Here is a 19,770-nt window from a genome sequence, read left to right as displayed (position 1 = left end):
TCTTACGTGTCGCCTCGTAAGTTTCGAAGTGATATAAATCGCTTCGAGAAAGATAAGTAAAGACAACAAATGCAAAAAAGTGCTATCCATGCTCTCAAATTCTTTTTCTATTACCAAGAGGCGAACAAAGTTGCCTTTTCTTTCATTTATCAAAATAAATTACGAATTGACTGATGTTGTCGCGATTGCAACTTGCTGTTTGAAACGCTGGTGTGTCGCCATTTTTAAATGTCTCGCGTGCTCCAACCAATTTGCACAACAAAGCCCAGAGCGCGTGTATTAGTTTCGCTTCGCAAGTTGGCAAAAGTGCTTGAGTAGGCCTCAAGTCTTGCGGTTCAGCAAGCTTTCATCTGAGCAATCGGGCGCCTCCGGCTACGGGTAATCAATTCCGTGACGGTCCTCCAACTAGACGTGTGTTGTTCCTCAAGTTGCCGAGCATCTGATTCTCAAGACGTATTCACATCGTGACAACATCGCCTGCGCGCGTCATGAAAGTGTTGGCATTGGTTAGGTGAGTGTGGCGTCGTTGTAGCTTTCTTCCACTCGGTGAATGAAACTTAACGTCGAGTAAACGTTTCCGCCATTCTATCCTGCAGCGGCGGGAAGGACAGCTGCTTCAACATGATGAAGTGCATCGAGAATGGTCATGAGATCGTCGCCCTAGCCCACTTGAAGCCGAAAGACAGTGGTATGTGGTGCTTTGCTTTGAAGAAACTTGGTATAGGGGGCATTACCGGATGTGTAGACCCTCACAAGTGTCCTGTTGGCCTTATATATAGATATGTACCGTTGCCGAAATGCCTAATTGCACCTAAGTTTACAGTACGCCTTTCAAATAACTGCGTATACTGACTGGAGTGCGTTTTCCCTCCCTTCGATGTTTGGCCATCGACGCTTGTTCGGCGCCTTGAAATGCCCGTATGGCGTGCTTAGTTCGCTTTAAATACCAAGGAGGAGGAAGCTAGCCGTTCAGCATATAAGATGTGCGCGTTTTCTCCCTAGCTATATACATATGTTACTGGTGAGTTTATCTGGCAAAATCTAAATGTTTGATGGCAGCGTCGGGTTTTTGGTGAAGTGTGATCGAGGTGAGAAATTCTGCTTGTATGTTGAACGTGTGAAAAAGAATGTGATAGCAGGCGCAAACTATTCACAAAGGTATATATTACTTTTCTCTTGATAGGCGGTAACATTAATTTAAATAATCGGTCCTTTGTTTTGCAATCAGCTGAGGCAGGATCGACATAGTCTCAAACATGTATGTTACCTCAATTACGCGGGATATTTAGGGCGTGCTGCCCGGATAAATTATACAAATTTTTTCCCGGAAACTCTATCTGTTAAACCATATTTCTCTACAACTGCAGTCGACATTGTGCTGTGTGTGCACCCCGTAAACATATCTTGCAAAAGTGCACTCCGGCATCAGCAGTTTACAGTATACCCTCGTTAACTCGAACTCGGATATCTCAGAGTATCAGTTAAGTAAACAAAAATTTCTGACTGGATGTCAGCCCTATGTATTTCTCGCCTCTCGACTTGGAATACTTTTGCACCATACTCAAAATGCTTTTGCACCGTACTCGAAATCTTGACCGAAAGTGTCGGGAAAAAGTCACTGCCTAAAAGTTTCCATACTTGGTGCACCACTGCGATACAACCAAAAAAGTGACAGGACTGCAAGTTTGCAGCGAATTCGGCTATATCCTGTGCCACTCTTTATCATCCACCGTTCATGACCGCCTGCGATCTCGTTTTAATGTTGGCGAAGTGTTGCTCTGACCCCTGATGAAATATATAATAACCACGAGAAGATGCACATGACCTCCACAAGATGCATGTTCATGTATACGTGTAGCATCATCAGTTTGCTTATTCGCCGGGCACATCAGTGCCTACGTGTTTGCTTGGCTCTGTGCGATGATGATCGCTGTTGCCCACAGATGCCCGATGTGCTGGGCGCCGAGTCGCAAAATATCCCACAAAAGTGATCTACCGAAAATAATGCTCCTGGTATATTGGGCTTTTGTGAGAAGTTTACCGGCTACTGGTGCCTGTTTCGAAAGGCTCAATGTTGGTTGTGCACGGCCAGTGCCTTGTATTTTTTTTTAATTTGCCTATCTCGAAAAAAAAATTTTTTTCAGTTTTTACAACTTCGAGAAGATGGGGTTATACTGTAATGAACTTTCAGTGGCTGGAGGACCCAACTCGTACCATTCTGCACTTGCTGTTCTGTCTTTGCCCTGAACCTCCTGCCGTGGATATAAGGGTTTGTCTGTTTAGACGAGGTCGCAGGTTCAATTTGCAGCTACTGCTGCTGTGTTCTGATGAAGGCGGCAGGGAAAAAAAAACGCTTGCCCTACACTGGGTACACATTGGAAGGCCCTGTGTGTCGAAATTGTTCTACAGTATTTAACGAAGAATTTATATTTGCAGGCACTGCAACTCTGACAATGTTTGAGAACATATATATAATGAACAGATAGGGAAATAAAGGAGGGAGCAGACTGGTAACTGCCATTGAAAGGGGCATGATGCCCATCTACTTTTTAGGAAGGAGGGATAGAAACAGAATTTTAAGACAGGAAGGAAGGAGGAAACAAACAACAAAAACAAGATGGCACCATCACGAATGCCGAATAAAGTTTTGATGTTACCGCAATCGCGACAACATGAGTCGATTCATATTTTGATAAGTGAAAGAAAAGGCATTTTTGTTCGCCTCTTGGCAATAGAAAAAAGATTTCAGAGCACACATAGCATTTCGCTTTCATTTGTTTTTATTTATCCTTCTCGAATATGAGTAAAGTAAAGCAACAACTAAGAATGGAGTGTGGCATCAGGAACAAAACAAAAGAACTTGGGTCGTATTAGGTACATAAGAATAAAAAAAAAAGTATGGTCATTTAAGGCGTGAAAAAAAAACCCACTCACGCGGTACGACACCCTGGGTGTATGTTGGAAGGCCTGAATTAATCAAATTGATCTCAAGTGTTCGACCAAGGCATCTCTATAGCTCCAGTGTTGCGTTTAACTGTTGGTTGATTCTCTGGGTCTAGCATCCCAAAGCAATACTTGGGACATGAGAGACACCGTAGTGAAGGGCTTTGGAATAATTTTGATCACCTCATCTTGTGTAACGTGCAGCTGAATCTAAGTAGACGAGCGTTCTCGCCGGAACCCCGTCAAAATAGCAGCCACTGCTGCCGCGAATCGAACCCACGACTTCGTGCTCGGCAACAGAACACCACAGCAACTGAGCCAACATGGCAGGTGGCACCTAACTGTGACCTTTGTTAGCCACGCCTACACTAAATTGCTCTGCAAGGAAAGACTGACCGTGCAGTGCTGACCGCACTTGGTGAAGCAACTGCGCTCACATGTTCGATCCTGGTAGCAGCAGCCACATTTTGATGGGGGAAAAATGTAAAGACGCTTGTGCACTTAGATTTAGTCGCATGTTAAAGCACCCCAGGTTGCAAAATCGCATCGTGGTCTTGGCCCGTAAAACGCCAGAATTTCATGTGCTTTCTTTTTTTGTGTGTGAAGCGCAAGACAGAGACGGCTTGCATTTCTATGGGCAGCATATATAATGGACACACTTCCCACACAGTCGCTCAACCGTACAACCACATCATTCCAAGGCTGTAACCTGCTTATGTTGCGTGGGTGTGCCCGCCGGCGGGAAGCGTTGAAACAAATATGGCAGTTACATCTGGACACCCAACACTTTCAAGTACGTGTGCATTCCGGAACTTAATCGTGGCCATCGTCTGTTGTCTCTCGCAGATGAGCTCGACAGCTACATGTACCAGTCTGTAGGCCATGAAATCATTGACCACTATGCTGAAGCTATGGGGCTGCCGCTGTTCCAGGGGGACATCGTTGGCAAGCCGCACAACCAAGCAAGCGAGTATGAAGTCACGGAAGGGGACGAAGTTGAAGATCTTTTCAAGTGTATGACAAGGGCTAAAGTGAGTAGTCTTGGTAGCATGAAGCTGACACAGACAACATAGTTATGTAAAATTGATGGAGATCTACAAATTAATGTTACCAAGAGATCACTTTCTCTAATATTGGCTGGCTTTTAGGTAGCTTTGATGGAGACGCTGTCATTTATTTTATGAAATGTCGCAAATGTGAAGCACACGTGGGCCAAGCATAGAAAAATGTTTGATGAGGAACACTGCAGGCCATTGCTTAATCAACGATTTTGTGATTTCTGTGTGACTTGTTGCTTCAACGTCTTGATGAAATATGCTCGGAGTTTTACAAATTATTGTAACAGCACTGAAACGAGAAAGCGAACTGTTCACAGGAGGATGGAGACTTGAAGTGATTGACAGTGGTAGAACAAGGAATATTACTTGGCAGGACTGACAACTGAAGTGGAGCATACAAAAACAGGAAAACAATGGCAAAAAGGCAAGGAGGCAAACAAGAAACATACGAGAACATTCACGCTTGAGTACACATTTGTTAAGACAATGAATGAATGAATACAGCATTTATTAACATAAAGTTGGCTCTATGGCCCAAGTGTGAAGCACTGGGTAATTGAGCAAAGGAAAGAGGCGGGACACCATGGGAGTCAGTGGCCGAACCCAAGGGTGCCACTCGACTCTTCTAAAGGAGGCGAATGATGCCTGTTTCACAAGAGAATCCAGAGAGTGCCTCGAGAGCACACCACTTCTCTGCTCGCAGTTGGATCCAATGCTCAAAGCCAGCCACCAAGCCCCAGTGCTTGAAACGTTGGTCAGGGAATGCACTGCGGTCTTATAGCAGGCGATAAGCGATAGTTTTACATGCTGGGTAGAGGTGTGCTTGATTTGGGGGTGCTGCGTTTGCTGTAATATGCTTACCAGCAGAACAAAATAGCCGGAGTTAATGCTGCGCCCCTGTTCCGGCCTTCTGCACTAGAATTTGGCACCCGCTTAGTAGCCCAGGGGGCACTGGATCTGAGTTGTGTGGTACTTGTTGCGCCAGCCATTCCCTAATGTTACGTTTTTTTTGTAGCAGCTTCGGAATGGACTCCAAATAAAGGATCCAGGGCCAGCGGGAGGCTGTCACTGTTGCCACAATGACAAGTGGTAGATAGAATCTCACTCGCTGCGTAATTTGCCGCCTGGTGCTCCGAGATCCCGCAGTGTTTGGTTACCAAGCGTACACGCGTAGTAATTCCAGTGTTGGTCAGTAAACGCCAGCATTATTGTTTGGTGAGGTGGATCAGAGGGCTTCTGGCTTGTGTAGCTAATCGTAGTGCTTGCACAGCCATTTTGGCTGTCTATGAGAACGCGAAGTGTAGACATTGGAGGCAGTTTGTCGTTGGTTGCGTGTAGAGCTTCAAAGCTGACTGAAGCACTGTTAAGTCAGTTTTGGTGCAGGGCAAAAAAATATATATATATATTCCTAAAGGTACAAAAATATTGTAGTAATAAATTTTCAGCACACAAAACTAATATGTGCCTGAAAGGAATAGAGGTGATAATTAAAAAGTTGCGAAGTTAATCTTATTAACTGATTCATCCATCAGTGACTGTCATATATGTCCTGAAGTCTGCCACAGCGCTCATTCGCTTGCCAAAAATATAGCCTCTGGATCTCTGCTGCACTAGGCTTTAATAATCACTTGAAATGTTCCCCTGGACACATGGTATGATACTTTCTCAATGACCTGGGCATTTATCAATCTTCTCTGGATAATAACAAGTTGATGCCTCATTTGTGTGTGATCAAATTAACAGTGCCTACCTCTGGTCTTTATACTCTGAAGCCAAGACATGCTGTAATGTCTACTTATTCTGACTTCTAGACTAAACAACGTGTCCACTGTGTGTCTGGCTTCTTTTGCTCTTTTTTTTTTTCAGTATACTTTGCAACTAGACTCCATAGACTCTGTAATTATGGTTCAGAGCCTCAATTCTTCAAAAGTGTCGCAAATAATTACTGCCCCTCTTGTGTGACCCGTTCAAAATGTGCACTTAGTGCAGCATTCCTTTGGATTGGAAAACAGCAGACTATTCACATCACCGTATGCGGAGGTGGTGGTCCCATGGTATCACAGACAACTCAAGTGCATACTTGTCAGTTCGATGCCGTGACTGAAGGCCATACAATGCCAAAACTGACCCTCCCCATCGTACAGTTCTCTTAGAAATGCAATAGACTCGCTATCCGTGTTTCTATCGTTGAGTGCTGAATGGACTCTGCTCTTGGCAGCATGGTCATAGCAGGTTTGTACATGTCTGGGTTTTCTCGGTACCACAAAACTACCATAACAGGTTTCGGTAACGTCATGAGTCTCTCGTTTCAAATCCGGAGCCATGCTGCACTTTGGCTTGTGGTTTGAACTTGTCATAATTCGAATGTAGTAAATTATTTATTGTGCTCTCGGGGAATCGAGGCTCCATAAAGTAATTATACTGGTTTGATGAGTACCCAATGACGAAAAAAAAATACGGGACAAAAATTTTCTGTCAGTTCTGCTTTAAACAAGAAGTTGTGGGTTTCATTCCTCGTTGCCGTGGCCACATTTCGGTGGGGAAAAAAATGCAGAAACGCTGGTGTGCTTACATTTAAGTGCACCTTAACGATTCCAAGGTAATCAACATTTATGCAAAGATCTGCACAACGACATCTCTCGTTTCCCCTGTATGGTACACTAAACCCTGCAAATCAAGCCATCCATCAATGTCTACGGGGACGTTTCACCTGTTAAACATATGTAAAGCATGTTGACGATAGGCGAGCTGTTGAATTTTATGAATCTCTCTACATTAGCCAGTAAGTTAAATACTAATCTGGAAAACATGATAAATTGATGCTGTAACAGCGGGTTAAAGGCTAACCCTTCAGAAAATGGCTCAATATGACCATATACTTTCAGAAAAAAAGCTTCATAAAGTAGTGGAAGCAAAGTCTTCTATATGCCGCCATTGACGATGTCTTGTCCTTTTTTTTTTCCTGCCCCGAACCTTCTTCCTTTATTTTTTTAGGAGGCAGTTGACTATGAAGCTGTGTCTGTTGGGGCCATTTTTTCAGACTACCAGCGTGTACGTGTTCTTAACGTGTAAGCCACCTGCTACTCTCTGTCTTGTCTCTATTTGATGTTTTTCAAAGGAGGGTTTGGCTTGGTTTTTAAGTATGGTCAGTTTAGATGACTCGGAATTGTTTTTACTGGGTTCAACTTCTGATATGCCCACCACGGTGGCTCACTTGCTATGGTGTTCCACCACTGAACCATGAGGTCAAAGGTTCGGTTCCCATCTTTAAGGCCCTCATTTTGATTGAGGTGAAATTCAAAAATGCCCATGTACTTGTTTAAAAAGACACTACAGAGAAGCACCAAGTCGCATATTCTTTCAGAACTCTATTTTTGTTGATTTCGCAGTAAGAGGGTGATCACTACAAGAGAAAATGGACGTCTAAAGTTTCATTTGTTTTTTTATTTCATGCTGAAGCCACAGTGCCGATACGTCAATGTGCCATCACAGATGTTGCAGTATTCTTCAAAATTTGGGTGGTTGTGGCAAAAATAAGCATTACTGAAACTTGACAAATTCTCTCTCTGGCTCTTTTAGAACAGAAGGTATTTGATGTTTACTGGTAAAAAAGTTAACTAAGCTTGATCTGAGGCCCTGAAAATCTGTGATGTCATCGCGAACTGGTGCGGGAACTTCAACGTAGCACAGCCACCCGTTATTCGTTCTCACTTTTTTCTGTCTTAGCAAACCTCATCTCACGGTAAGAGTGTTCTCTTTCTTTTTTCGGTATGGTAGAAGGATAATTTGGTGATACAGCTGAAATAAATTTTCTCTTTAGTGCCCCATTGTGTGCACACTTATGGAACACTGGAAGTGGAAGTTAACGTGGAGCCATCCACCATGGCATCCCTCATAGCCCCGGTGTTGCTTTGAGACAAACTTAATCGTTCAATCAAGTTATGAACCAAATTTGACAAAATATCTGGCACCTAAATGCAAAAATGAATCTCTATGTAGTGACTGAAAGACACTGTGGTAATATTGAGGCTCTCAGTCTATAGTATGGAAAATATATAGAAAACCGCATGACCTCAAATTTTCAGAATATCATATACTAGACTCTGTAGCTCTAGTTAGACTTCTCTATGGGGTGTTTCAGCTAACACTTCCAAAAATTTTGTGCACTACATCTTTTGACACCTGCCACGATGCCTGAATGACTCTGACATTCTGCTGCTGCGACCTAGGTTGTAGGTTCGATTCTCGGCTGTGATAGCTGCATTCTAATGGGGGCGACATGCAAAAATGCTCATGTGCACACCTTTATGTGCATGTTGCGAAATGCTGTTTGGTCAAAATAAGGATGTTTATTCCCATCAACACATACATATTGAAAGAGGAGGCAAAAATAAAAGTGAGAAATCTCTTGACTCTGGAACCCCCCACTACTATAGCATGCTCCATAGGCAGATTGTGGCTTTTTGACTTAAAATCCTACAATTTGATTCCGACACACATTATAATGCACTTTTTAGCCCAGACAGGATGGATACTGAGGATATGCTGCATGGATACCTGTATTGACTGGTTTATTTCCCTTCTATCAAGTGTTAACAGTGATAACTTAAGCACAGTCAATGTATGCTGATGTCATGTAACAAATTTCTGCAAAGTAACATGGTGGCTTCTATATATGCGCTGATATGTCGTGCATCCCGGAAAATAGATTAAAGAACAGCTAATGAAGGTACAGCTGAGATCAAGTGCTAATTCTTCAGCAACGTGTCGTTCATGGCAGCTGACATCAGGATCTACACGATAACCACTACAGCGAATAAATAAACTAAAATGTGTTAATTAATATGTTAAATGAGAACCATAAAGGGAATGTTTGTAACTGCAAATAATTGAGGCCAGCCAATATGAAAACCATACCAGTTTGCCGGAAATATGGAGCTTAACACCACCCTTGATTCATGTGTATTGAACATGTGCAGCAATATGCATTGCTGTTCCAGTTAACATTTGTTCCCAATGCATTTTACCACAGCGTTAGTCGTATCTTGACATCTGCCACTGCATTTAATTTGTTACTGTGAAAAATCTCTGCTACTCCATGTTTAATAATCACTAAGGTCTTGCCAAGAACAGCCAGTGCACATGCATCTATGTGTGTGTGCGTGAGAGAGAGAGAGTGAGTACGCATGTGTGTGCACATTTACAATTTAATTAGTATGTGTCTGTTTGATTTCTTTTCATTGCTGTGTTTAAACTGCACATTTGTTATTGGCCCCTCACCATGGGCCCTTTTGGAAATCTTGGTTACGCAGTAGAAGTTGGAAAGTTCCACCCAGGGAGTGTTCTGCCACAATAAATTTTAGAAAGGGTTTAGTATTAACCAACATATAAGCACATGTAATGTTATGTATCCATGAAGCGAGAGGGTGAGCTGCCCTTTCCATGGTAGAGGCTCACTCCTATTGTTTTGACCAGCACTGGCAAGCAAGATGTCTCCCGAGTTATTACCAATATTTTAGTCCTTTCTTTCTTCTCCTTTTTCTTTTTTTGACTGCACAGTTTGAACATACAACATGTATTATGGTTAAATAAATGCATGCAGACCTTCTTCGTAAAGAAGCTGCAAAAGTGGCCTGTAGAACTGTATCTGTACTAAACTGTTCATATGCAATGAGCTGTTCATAGTCACTATATCGAAGTAGTGGTCCCATGCGAGGCTTAAATCATAACTACCCCCCCCCTCTCTCTCTCTCTCTCTCTCTCTCTCTCTCTCTCTCTCTCTCTCTCTCTCTCTCTCTCTCTCTCTCTCTATCTATCTATCTATCTATCTATCTATCTATCTATCTATCTATCTATCTATCTATCTATCTATCTATCTATCTATCTATCTATCTATCTTCCCTCCCTCCCTCCCTTCCTTCCCTTCCTTCCTTCCTTGTGGCTACGAGGCACATATCCCATGATGGGGAAAGTATATTGCCTTGTAACTGAAATTAGGTAAAGTGAAGTGACATTCCTTCCCCCTGCCTCCCCTTGTGATGTCACAGGTGTGACAGGCTAGGTGTCAAGATGTTGGCCTATCTCTGGCACCGTGACCAGGCCCAGCTTCTGAGGGAGATGGTGGACTGCAATGTCCATGCCATCCTTATAAAAGTTGCTGCCTTGGGTAAGTTCTCTATATTTAGATTTAAGTTTTGTACTAAAGCTACTAGAAGGAAAACTGGCACTACATCTGTTCGCGCCACTGCTACAATGCCTCGTCTATCATGGTATTGGTGGGTGGTAAATTTCAATGCTTTGAACTTCAAGGAGCCCGACAATTTGTTCGAAATAAATGGATTTGGATTTAAAGGAAGCACATTGAATGGAGGACTTGCATGCAATGCACTCATGCATGCATGCGTGCAGTAAGCTAGTGCTAGAGACGAGTTCTGGAAGTGTGGCTTCATGGCAGCACGACGCACATTGTGCGCTGGTGGCTGCAAGCGAAGCAGACAAGGGAGCACGTTCCTTCAAGATTCCCATAATGCCTTACTGGCAGCTGTTTCGGGCTGCACACTGCTTTCTAAAGTGGTGCGTTAACCTGTGCTACAAATATGCAAACAGTCTAGATGAATGTTTGACACTTAGGATTCTGTGGATGAAAAAAAGAAAGGCTTTGTTTTTCTTCTGGTGTTAAGCATGTGTGTAACAACCAAATGAAGCCAAGGAAAGCCTATAGGGGGAAACTCCTTCCGTGCAGTGCTATTCTCCCAAATTCTGGCGAAAAATAGCCATTTGTTTTATTGTGCACTTTTTTTACAAAAAAATTAAGGTGCACAATGTTTTAAGAGTTTACTTATTAAAATTTTCAATCGTTATTGCAAAAACTTGAGCTTAGCAGCACTATGCCATATACTGTGAGACACTAAGTCTCAGATTACAAGCCGATTGCATCGGGGTCTTTGTCACTCGGAGAGCAGTGGACCTCATTCAGAATCACTTGGATTCATCTCTGAAGTCAGCTTTTCTTTTTCTCCATGAAACCATTAAAGCACAAGCTGCCAATGGTGCCATGTTGAATGACCAAAGTTGCCAACTTGTTTTACTTCCTCTGCCAGAATAAACCCACTCCTGCTTACACTGCCTTACAAATGGTGTGCTGGCGTCTACCAGAAGCGTGACAAGCACTAGTACGAAACCAGCTTGTCCATGGCATTGCTAGAAAAATGAGAAGTGCTGTTGTTGGCCGTTCTTACCCAAAAAATGTGCGGGCGAGCCCAGCTCTTTCAAGGGACGAGAAGGGTTAACTGTGTTTTTAATTTATGTGTAGAAATAATAATGAAAAAGGGAAGTGAAGTGTAAAAAGAAGGCAAATTGCCATCAGGTTAAGTTTTAATTAGAAACAGTTGATTTTCTCTGTTTTTCCTGGCTTCTTTGTGGGTCGGCTTTGTAATAATAAATCGAGTCTCTTCGGTTACCTTGATTCATCTCGCTTAACTCCTTCAGGCACTCTGTGCAAAATTGTGCACGCCAAGATAGTGCATCAAAAGGAAAAGCACTGATGAAAATCATGATGTTTAAAACATGCTGCACACACATTGAAACAGTGTCCCGTGCGTTACGGGCACATTAAGCAAAATTAATCCGAAGTCCTCCATACGACTTGCTTCATAATCAAATTGTGGTTTTGGCACGTAAAACCCCAGAATTTGATTCAATTCATACTACATATTGAAGCTCTTCGAATTAAACCTGTGCTGCAAGTTTGAGTAATAGTACGCATAAATTGTTTTAGTAAAATTAGTCAGACAGTAGACAGTTGGGCACTTGCTCTTGGTGTCAGTATGTCATCATGTAGCGGATTCACTTCTTTCATTGTTTTTACAAGTGTTTTACATCAGGCCAGTATCTTTCATGCGAGACATAAAATAGTTGATGTTTTCCCATCTGTAATTTCTGTAAGGAGCACTTGCATGGAGTTCGCATTCTGTAAACATCACAGAACTCACTGAGGAATCGAAAATTTTTAATCTGTTCTCCAGCTGTATGATCTCCATGATTCTGAAGAAATGTGGCTAGACTCAGTTTGCAATGGACAGAATTAATCGGTGCCTAAAGGTGATAAAATGTACATGCCTTTGTTTAAGTCCACAAGCATTCTTCACAATTCACTATTGCCGTGGGAGTATGGCTGCAGTGGCTGAGATTCAAACCCGCAACCTCGCGGGTGGCAGCAGAACAACATAATTTTATGCTGAACCGCTGCATCAGATGGGCTAGAAAGTCCAGTCATGCTTTGATGTCAGATCCGGTTCATGCTGCTTTATCAACGGCTTCAACATAGGCGTTTCACATTCCTATAGGTCTGGAACCTCACAAGCACCTGGGCAAAACCCTGGCTGAAATCTACGACCACATGATCTCAATGGTATGTTTCATGACCTCGACTGGTCGAGGATGAGTTGTCTTTAACCCAGTGAAGAGGAATTAATGTGACAGCTGCCGTATTGGCAGTTCTTACCTGTTTTTGAACTTTTGCGATTGCACTTTGGCAGGAAATTTGCAAAGAGACATCATATAACACACTTAATGTGTTGGCAGTCACCAGAGGGCCATGTCAGGCATTCCTGCCACATGGAAGTGAGTGTCTTTGCTTTGTGTTGTGCATAGCAGGCAATTCTATGAAGGCTAGACAGATTTCTATTACTGTTGGCATTTGCGGCGTCACATATGAAAGAAGGATATTCGATAGGTACACGCCATGAAATCGAGGTAAGGTTAGGTCACACACTTTTACGACACAAAAAATGTGATGTATCTGTCACACAAAATGGCATCGTAGATCTAAACCTATTTGCCACCAAATGACCGGAGTGACATGTTTCTGTGACCAGCGGCTACAGCGCGTCACTTGCGTAGCGGCCAAAATGTAGTACGTCGCCTACAAGATGCAGAAATATGCACAAGTACCATGCGATTTTACATAAACACGCGTCTACAAGTTGCAGTTGTAGTATATGAATTACTGTAAAACCCTGAGAGATAGCCCACCTAAACTCAAAAGAAAATTTAGTGAAAATATGAGGTGGGCAACTGTCAGGTAAACCTCAATCTAGCAAAGTGGATGGTATCAGTGAAATATTTTGTTATATTTGTTAGCTTAAGAACTTCACTAACTAAAAGTCGCAGTTTGACCCAAAAGGCAAAGCATCGATTGCGATAGCAAATTATTAGACAACTATGTGAAGTAAGAATAGTAGCTTTATTGGCTGTATAAGCTTGTAAACATTTGCTTTCTAATTAAAGTAACAAGCGCGATGTCACGGGTGCACAAGCAAACATGAACACATCGCACTCGATGACCGCAGACACTCGCTGTCAAAACACTGGTGTGAGGAAGCACAGCAGCAGCAGCGAGCTAATTTAGCTTCGTGCTGCCTCTCACTTGGACGCGAACTAAGCGGTGAAAACACAGTGTACACGAGGCTATCAGAAGTCGGCAAGCGCTGTCTCCATTGAAGGTCACTTTAAATATAGGGCCTGCGTGGCCGCGCCATATGCAGCCACTGCTGGAGTAGAACACAACCTCCCCCCCCATGGTGCTATGTGCGCGATGGAAGAGGCTCACCCTTGCACACTTTCACTCGCATATGCAGCGTACGGTGCATGGCAACAATGTTATCGCACTTGGACTTTATATGGAACATCACGACGACAACGAAAACGTGCCTGGAGTGTCCATATAATTGTTGTCGCAGTAAAACTGAGAACGCTGATGCAAATAGCATAGTATTTATTCAAGAGCGAAAGAAAATTTCATTTCTGCTGCGGGTGCAGGCATTTATAGAAGAGATCGCTATGGTGCCTCAGTGACTACAGCATTGCGCTGGTGAGCATAAGGTCACGGGTTCGACTCCCCGTTGTGGCGGCTGCATGTTGATGGAGGCGAAATGCAAAAAACAACCATTGACTGCGTTTTGGGGTCGTATACATTTACTGTTGCAAAACGTCAATACACTTCAAGGCATTTTTTAACACATTTCCTTTTACCCGTTTATCTTTATCTACACTTCTCAAAAAAACTTCATTGAAAAAGGCAAGGTGTTGAGTTTGCTTTGCTACTTCAATGTTTTCAGTGTACTATTGGGCTCCTGAATAAGTGACAGGGAATCCAAAGCACTTCACTAAATAAAAAGAAATTTTAATCATTTCTTTTTTAACTGAAGTTTGACTAGTAAATTTGTGCGCAGTGACAACCCTGCTAAGTTCTTGAAATGAATTTGCTGCACGTTTTTGAGAAAGTGTTTGCTTTTGTACCCTGACAACAATGCTTCTAACACAAGAAATGTTATGTGAGGGTCTGCACTTCAAAAAACAGCTCCTGCGACTAACGAGTTAAGGAAATGCTCATTGTTGTCTGCCAAGTGGACAACCGTGATGGCAATAAACTTTACATTTTTTTTTTTTATTTGATACTTCTCAGGAAAAAAAGTATGGCCTCAATGTCTGTGGTGAAGGTGGCGAATACGAGACTGCCACTTTGGATTGCCCGCTGTTTCGCAAACGGATTGTCGTGTGAGTTCAAATGCTTGTTTCAACACTATGATCTAAGATAGGACAGACATAGCAGACCCTGTGGATATACCGAAAATATTTTTGTTATATCCAATATTGGTTACAACCATACATGCTGATACATCGGTGTGAAAAAAATTGCGATCACACCTATGTGAACAAAACGCCAATGTGACGCCTCCAAAGGGCCCCAGAAAGCCCAACGTATTATTTTTTATACTCCAATTTTGGTGCAGCAATATATCGATTTAATTGTGAAAAACATTGCCCGCTGTAGTGCTTTTGATGAGCTGGAGCAAGGTTTGCACTTGTGTGTAGTTCAGCAAACAAATTACTAATTAGTTAATTAATATGATAATTATCTTTTTACTCAAATACCTAGTACCACATTGTTTTCTCGTACGAATGTGCTATCTATGTCATAAATAAAGGTGATTAAGTTATAATTTTCCTTGAATGTGGAATGATGCTTGGCCTTTGTGGGGTTAATACGCAACCATCCAATCAGCAGGGTTATTTATTTTTATTTTTTTAGAAAGCCACAACTCTTTGTAATCGGCCTAGGAAAAGTGTAGCACTGCCCTTCTACACGAAGGCATTTTTTTTTTCTAGAAGAAGTGTAGCAAGAAAATTACACTTCCTGCACCACAGTTTCAATGAGTGTAGGCAGCAGGCAAACAGGCTGGCATTACAAACGCACGGCACCGTTCCGTCTGCTACTGTCAGCGCCGTCTGTTATGTACACCCGTGAGCAAAAGTATACGGACCAGGGATTGCCCGATAAAGCCTATTTTTTTCGTCTGTCTGTAAATGCAAGTTGAAATTGAGCACTGAAGTTCAAACTTGGCATTGTGAACTTTCCAGTGTACTCGTCAAATTGAGTTTAGCATGTTAATTACAAGGAAATCTAGCTTTCCGGCGAGCCTGTGGTCCGTATACTTTTGCTCACGGGTGTACATACATGTGGCGATGACGGTGAAGGTATCCTCTAGCGAAGGTTCGTTGCAGGGACGGCTGCAAAGTTTTGGAGTGATTGTGTGTCACAGAGGAAGGTGAGGTAATTTTTCAGGGAGATAAAATGATTGTGCTCACGAATAACGCATATACGGACAGGCTTTTTCAGACGCTGCACTGTAAAAGCATAGAGAAGCTATCTTCATGTGCTGCACATTTGTGATGAATTTAGCTGCGATTTGTCTAGATTTGTTGCTGGAAGGAAACTAGTACATCGGCTTTTAGTGCTCTAGCAAGGGTACGTAATCAGCCAGTGGATGCAAAGTTGGGCGAAGTGGGATGTCGAGCGCCTTTTGTCGGCTTTGATTGGCTACAGTTCACTCAGCCAAGCCCAGCACAACATGCCATAGCCTCTTCTTGACGTTATACTCGTCTGCACGAGCCTGCATGAAGTGGAGGTAAAAAATCAAATAGCCCTAGCATCAGCATGCGGGATCAGCACATTGACGTAGTGGCTACTGGGAAGCCAAGTCAAGCCATTGGCCAAAAAATGCGCGGGTGTCTAGAATGTGCCATTTCAAGTTGTTCTTGCTGCGTATTTGGACATTTTTTGCTACCAGAATGCTTAGTTTGAACTGTGAAGTGAACAAGTATTCGCTGCACTGTAACTGATATTGTCTCAGGTCTTGCATTTCCGCCTTCTTTATAGCAGTAGAATACTCACTGAAACAAAGGCATGGCCAACCCATCCTGAGTTGATCTTCTTAAATTTACTTCGGGGCTCCTATAATTTCTATTATATATGTTCGTTATAACCAAGGTTAGAGTGTATATCTCATACTTTTTGGAAGTGCATTATTGCCTGTGGCATCCTTCCCTTATCTTTGTCTTTTGTTCGTTTTTGATTCTCTAGAGATGAAAGTGAAGTTGTAATTCACTCTGATGATGCATTTGCACCTGTGGGCTACCTGAAGATAAAGCGAATGCACCTTGAAGATAAGCCACGCTGTGAAGAAGATGTACTACAAGAAACACCGGAAGTGTCATTACCACATTGATTAAAGGGACTAGTATTTGCTGATAACAGCGAGTGTCGCATATTGTTTTGCAATTGAAAGCATGTGTTCCACTTTTACTGTGAAAGCAGATTAACTTTTTTAGCAGTGTTATTTTCCTGCGAACAACTTGTGCCTGTTTACTGCAGCCAATGCACTGCTGGCAGAAATACTGTTTTTGAAGCAAATTTTTGCTCCCTTGGGCTTTCTGTGGTCGAGCAGGATTATTCGTTCAGTTGAAATGTGCACAAACACATTGCACTGAAACCATCAAAGTTTGATTATCAAAGCCAATTTCCAGACAGATCTGCCGAGCTATGCTGCTGGGACAGTTGTTGGCTAGCTTTGTTGGTAAAATGCTGTGAGGCGTGTGGGTTCTTCCGTGATGTACAGACGTGTTTGGTACATTTGGCAGATAGCCTTACCTGGTAACAAGACAAGAGATACGTTCATGGATGGTTACAATACCACTACATGTGCTGCTGCAAATTGCCTCTTTCTGGATCCTGTATTCACATGCCAGTGCTCCAGCATAGCATGCCACATTTTAGAGGAAAGCTGTATGTAGTGTACATGGAATGCAAGTTCGGCATTTTTATTTTTTCCACTGCCCAAAATGGACTGTAGATGGCCAGGACAATGTACACGCATATTCACACACACGCTCATCTGGATTACGACTGCCACTGGTATATGATTGTCATCACAATAAAATGGCTTAAGGTTTAGAGGTTTAGGTTTAGAGGCATGACGGTAGAGTTTCAGCCGCTTGTCACCTGGTTGATATGCTGTTTACAAAGCAAGTTTTTGATCCATGGGGGCTTGTGTGGTCAGAAGTGTGGTTAATTTCGTTGAAATCTGCACACAACCGACATCGAAGACAGTAAAGCTGTTCAAGCGAGTTCTCACACTTTTCGGAAGTAATAGGGGTCTGTTTGGTGGCTCACGGCCTCACTCAAACGCAGTAGCAGTTGCTCCGTGACGGTTCCATGCAGGCTGAGTTGCAGCAGAACGACATTGGCTTTCACTGCTGCAGCCATATGAACTCCTATCTGACCTCCAACATGAAACCGCTATACTGCGACACAAGAAACAAAAATTGCAGATTACTGGTAAAAAAAGAACATGCATGTATGCTATTGTCCATTCTAATGAGACATATCATCACCCCGATACATTCTTTTCAGCAATCAGTTCTAGCCAATAAGTTTTGTGTGTTCGGTTTTTCACTGGTATGCTATTGATGGTTTATTTTCCCATTTGAATGTAATGTGTCTTGTTTGTTCCTGATTTGCTTCACAGTAACTTTACTGTGTGCCTATGTGGTTCTCTGTTGTAGTTGTTACTGTTGTTGTTTTCTTGATGGACCATTAATATGTAAACGTCATGTACCCACTCGTGCCTTGGCTACCAAAAGGCAGCCGGTAGTATTGAATAAATAAATAATATAAATATGCAAGGTAACTTCTAATCCTTGATCATTGCATTTCAATGCAAATTCAGGTTTTGACGCATGTTGCGTTACATTTAAATTTGATGTCGACCACACCATCGCGTGCTGGCCTTCGATGCACGAAAACCATTGTGGAACTCCCTTTAAGCTAGATTCACATGACGGTATGGATCGCTTATTCAGTTCGCAGACAAGTGTGACGCCGCTGTGCTGCAACAAATCGCAAGCAGCTCGTCAGCCGCTTCCTTGAGCGAGGTGTGATTCAATGGCACTGGACCACATCATACCAGTCTGCAGACAAAACTGGCAATGCATCCCGTCGTATGAATGCAGCTTTAAAGGCTTTGTTGTAAAATAGCCAAGGTCAACACTTTGTGGCATGACTGCAGAGTTCCAAATGCTGGTCACTTTACCTCACGCCTCACAATCTCCAACATACAAGTTGTGCACAATGAAAGGTGTGCTTAAGCTTTGTTAAATGCAAGGCAACCCGAAGGTAACAAAATAAGTATAAATTCAATGATTTGGAAAGTGCACTGAATGTTTCGTTTTGTTGAGACCATACAAAATTTTTTTATTTTGCCTGTGGCAGATCGTACTATTCTCGTCCTTCAGCTAGGTCTCTAGAAGAGGCAGACATTACGAGACCAGGAAATTGAACTGCATAAACAGCTATTTAAAATTTCACTGATTAAGTTTTTAACTAGTAGTACTTATTTTACAGCACATATTGCAATTTACAAATTTTAGCTGGCTAATTTGCAAGGTGCATTTACTTGGAACAAATTCTCTCAATGACAGCAGTTTCTAGATATTCATTGCCAAAGTGCACAATGAAATACACTGCAATTCCAGTTATTTTTGTGCTTCTACGCAAAAAACGGAATTTTATTTAAAAAGTGTAACAACTGCACATTTTTAATGCAAGTTTGGTAGCACATGTATGAAACTGGCACCATCCTCAATTCACTCCTTGCAAACCTCGCCAGCTAAAATTGCGAAATTGCAATATGTATTGCAACATAATTAGTTTATTGTGCAAGTTTAAAGGAGAACACCTAACATTCAGTAAAAGAGCGCATTTTTCAAAGTGCACAAGAAGACAAACTAATGAAAGACACTGTTGCCGAGACCATTGGATTAATTTTGACCATCTGCTGTTCTTTGGCCCTTTGCAATTATGTTTTGAGCCTCTCCTGATGCGTGAAAATCTTGGTTTCGGCGAGATGTCAGAAAGCACCCATTCATGTGCTGGTTTTAATGCATTAGCATCCTTGGGATACATTGGGCACTTTTTGGGAGCTACCTGTCTGTTTACCTTTCTACATATGTCTGCGTCCCTAACTGTTTTCCCATCAACTTAGGTCACCGGGTAATGGTCGACTTGGGTCCCTGGTCTAGTAGGTAGAGCATCGGGCTGCTGTGCTGATGTAACCAGGTTTGAAATTCACCATCATACCGACTTGGGTAACTGGGTACGTGACACTGGATGCGTGCTGCTCGTCAATTAATCTCTTTGATCCCTTCGCTTCTGCCCGTTCGGCGCTCTGCCATGCCTGGTGTTCCGCGTTGTAAGAAAATTGCTCTAAAGTCTGCCGCAGGCATCGCATTTACGAAGTGTGCGATTTACTGTTGTTCCCAAAAGGCTTCTATATCAGATGGGGTAAAAAAACTAGAACGTGAGTGCAATAAAAGTTTAACAAGAGCAGGAACGCGAAGTGAACTTTTGCGGGTGTTTTTTCTTTTTTTT

At 42.5% G+C, this 19,770-nt stretch overlaps 1 protein-coding gene across 3 annotated transcripts; it reads left to right on the top strand.

The window, feature by feature from the left end:
* The first annotated feature begins 44 nt into the window (after positions 1-44).
* On the top strand, positions 45-18,042 carry LOC142564224 (diphthine--ammonia ligase). 3 transcript variants are annotated; one of them, XM_075675142.1, is made up of 8 exons: positions 45-511; positions 597-688; positions 3,790-3,974; positions 6,996-7,069; positions 10,049-10,167; positions 12,347-12,411; positions 14,467-14,558; positions 16,426-18,039. In XM_075675142.1, the coding sequence occupies exons 1-8, from the start codon at positions 489-491 to the stop codon at positions 16,568-16,570; spliced, it is 795 nt and encodes a 264-aa protein (XP_075531257.1). In that variant the 5' UTR covers positions 45-488; the 3' UTR covers positions 16,571-18,039. The 3 variants fall into 3 exon arrangements, with proteins under 3 accessions (XP_075531257.1, XP_075531259.1, XP_075531258.1); XM_075675144.1 differs by lacking the exon at positions 597-688 and having other exon boundaries at positions 16,426-18,042; XM_075675143.1 differs by lacking the exons at positions 14,467-14,558; positions 16,426-18,039 and adding an exon at positions 12,539-12,763.
* The last annotated feature ends 1,728 nt before the right edge of the window (positions 18,043-19,770 follow it).

This window comes from Dermacentor variabilis, chromosome 11 (assembly GCF_050947875.1).
Source record: "Dermacentor variabilis isolate Ectoservices chromosome 11, ASM5094787v1, whole genome shotgun sequence".
NCBI lineage: Eukaryota > Metazoa > Arthropoda > Arachnida > Ixodida > Ixodidae > Dermacentor > Dermacentor variabilis.
Note: the sequence above shows the minus strand (reverse complement) of the source record. Positions and strands in the feature narration are given on the sequence as shown.